The sequence below is a fragment of the Pteropus vampyrus genome, unplaced genomic scaffold (genome assembly GCF_000151845.1).
Source record: "Pteropus vampyrus isolate Shadow unplaced genomic scaffold, Pvam_2.0 Scaffold19, whole genome shotgun sequence".
NCBI classification, from domain to species: domain Eukaryota; kingdom Metazoa; phylum Chordata; class Mammalia; order Chiroptera; family Pteropodidae; genus Pteropus; species Pteropus vampyrus.
The window spans coordinates 14,897,104-14,899,866 of record NW_011888800.1 but is presented as its reverse complement, the minus strand read 5'-3'; the positions used below and the strand labels follow the sequence as shown (position 1 = coordinate 14,899,866).

General features: G+C 41.9%; 1 protein-coding gene across 1 annotated transcript in view; it reads right to left on the bottom strand.

The window, feature by feature from the left end:
- Positions 1-2,763, bottom strand: part of TMOD2 (tropomodulin 2) — a 29,009-nt gene that overhangs the window by 4,431 nt on the left and 21,815 nt on the right. The window contains exon 7 of the mRNA XM_011355113.2: positions 2,603-2,746. Coding sequence (XP_011353415.1) covers positions 2,603-2,746 — 144 coding nt within the window. The remainder of the gene's footprint in view (positions 1-2,602; positions 2,747-2,763) is intronic.

Sequence of the window (2,763 nt, the reverse complement as noted above, 5' to 3'; positions counted from 1 at the left end):
CAGGTTTTTTAAGTTTGTGAAAGGAGGTTTTTTGTTTGTTTTCTTTTGAGATACAGAATAATGAAAATATTAAAAGTAGAGTTTAAAAAAATGGCAGCATGTAAAAATAGGAATTTAAAATTGGGGTTAAGGGACATAGTATATATTTTCATAATATGTTCACTAAATTTTTTAAAGTAAAAAAGTACAGGCTTGTGCAGAAAAAGCAAACAAAAAAATTTATTTAGCAGTTACCTATCTATTCCATTAATATGCGTCACCAATTGTTCTTCTCATAGGGCACCTGATTAAATCATTACATATTTACTTCGAGCCCAGCTACAGCGACCTGCCCCAGTGGTGGCCTCTCAACAGGCCTTCCTTCTGGTGCAGCTGCCTGTTGCAACATGCTAAATTGATCTCAGTTGCCGGAACCGTCTGAGGAAACTGTCTTATAGATTATTTTACTTCAAACCCTTCATTAGACAGATCAGGAAACTGAGATTTACCTTTAATAGTCTTTGAGTCAATGAACAAAATTGTGGATGGAACTCAAGTTTTGACTCTGCATTTCCTCATTCTTGGCATAATGCAAAGAATTTTTCCAGGTGCTTTAGAACTTAATCCTCTCTCGTCACGAGAGAAGCCATTTCAGAGGCATATTGGGGGACTAAATTTGAAAAATTACACAAATCCATTCTTAGATGATTGAAGAGAGGTGATAAAGTTGAAGATTTAGAGGGGATTTAAGAGAGCAAGTTCAGACTTTGTATTTCAGGGTCTGCTTTACATGCATTATAAAAAGATGCCCTATTCTAAATTATTAGGATTTCAGCTCATTCACTAGGTATGAGGTTATCAGATTAGCAAAATGAAACAAAGCAAAACAAAACAAAACAAAAACCAAAAAACACGATATCCAGTTAAATTTGAATTTCAATAAATAACAAATAATTTTTTAGTATACCCCAAATATTTAATGAGACACACTTATACTAAAAATTAATCATTGCTTATCTGAAATTCAAATTTAACTGTATTTATTTGGCAACCCTAACTAGATGGTATTTTACAAGGAACTAGGAACAGAGTGTCTGGAAAACTGTTTCAGATATGGGGTTTCACTATAGCCTAAACAAAAAGTTCAATATACTTTGGAATAAGGCATATCATGTCTTAGATCTCCTGGAAATATTTACTAAGAGCCCTCGACTTCTTCATGATACTAGTCTATTTGATAAATATCCCTGAGCTATCACTTCGTTTCCCTCACTTCATATTTCTCTCTAGCTTGTTTTCCTGCTCTCCCACTCCCTGATGACTCTTAATTTACTAGCAGCTGGACACACATCAAGATATTAAACTCTGAGCTTCCCCTGCATATACACAGAGATTCTGCTGTGCTCTCCCTCCACACCTCTGCACTTAGAAAGCTGTTCTGGTGATGCATCCCTTTTGGGGAGGGTGATAGTGAAGGCTACCTGTATCCTGGTAGGGTTCCCCTGCTGCTCTGGCAATATGCCTCAGGAGGGGTCCAGGGACAGAAGACCTGCACAAAACATCCCACTTGTCCAGGTGAGCAAAAAAAGGAGAGTAGAGCTGTTCATGGGGACCTGCTGGGGATCTTCAGGCTTAGGCAAAAGTCTTGGATAGGACCCTGGGGCTTTATTAGACCTTGGAGGGTCTACACTAGGAAATTTCCCAGATATATAGGGGTACTCTCAACAGGCACTTCCTCCCACCATGCCACAGGGGAATGCTCATATAGCAAGTTTCCTTGCTCTCTCCTCTATGGCCTCTTCTTCCCATTATCCAGACCTCTCAGATTCACTGAATCCCACTGCAGACACTTCCCTGTAGCCAAAGGGGCAGGGCTCAGCATCATGCTGGGAACTGAGACTTGCTGTCTGCAGGCAGGCGCCAGCTGAAGCCAGCAGAGCAACTCTGGAGGCACTGCAGGCTGATGCTTGGAAAAAGAGGTCTTCAAGGGACAGGAAGTGGTGGCTCTAGGGAAAAGCAGTTTGCTTTGACTGTTGATGGGAACCTGAGAAATGCTGCAACAGAGCTGAGATTGTGATCGTACTGCAAGTTCGACCTGCTTCTCTAGGCCAAATCATCTTCTAGAACCCAAATTCCTTTAAATGGGCTCTGTTGCTAGCACCAGACTACAGGAGCCTGGTCTGTTCTTTCTTTTAGCTCTGGCCGCCTCCATTCAGGGACAAGAAGTCTGTCTCTGGGCATGACCACTCTGCTTTCTCCTTGTAGCACAGTCCCAGTGAGAGGCAACAGCAAGGCTGGGGCAAGACTGGGTTGAGATAACTGCTAAGAGGTAACAGTGATGATGGCTGAACAAAGCAGCTGTCACCCTCTGCCCCAACCTCCTCTCTTTCTCCTCTGGTGTCTGACTAGCCCAGGGCTACTGGATAGCTGGCTCTTTATGTCTCAGGCTGCCCCACTGTACGCTGCTTAATTATTAACCTGATCTCGCCTACACATCCCACAGGCCAGAAGCTGTTATAATTTATAGGAAAGCCAGAACATCAAACTGAGTGACAAAGCTTTGTCTTTTACTCACTCCACTGTGGCTTTCCCTCCGTTCATATGTACTCGTGAGGTAGTTTACCTGGTTGTCAATCTTGATCTCGGTCAGGGTGTCATTTTCTCTCAGTGCCTCTACCAGGCCCAGGATCCCAGTTCCAGTTATAAAATTGGATTCTATGTTTAGACTTTTCAACGTCTTGTTTACTTTCAGCATATCTGCAAAAGCCTTATTATGCAAAAAAA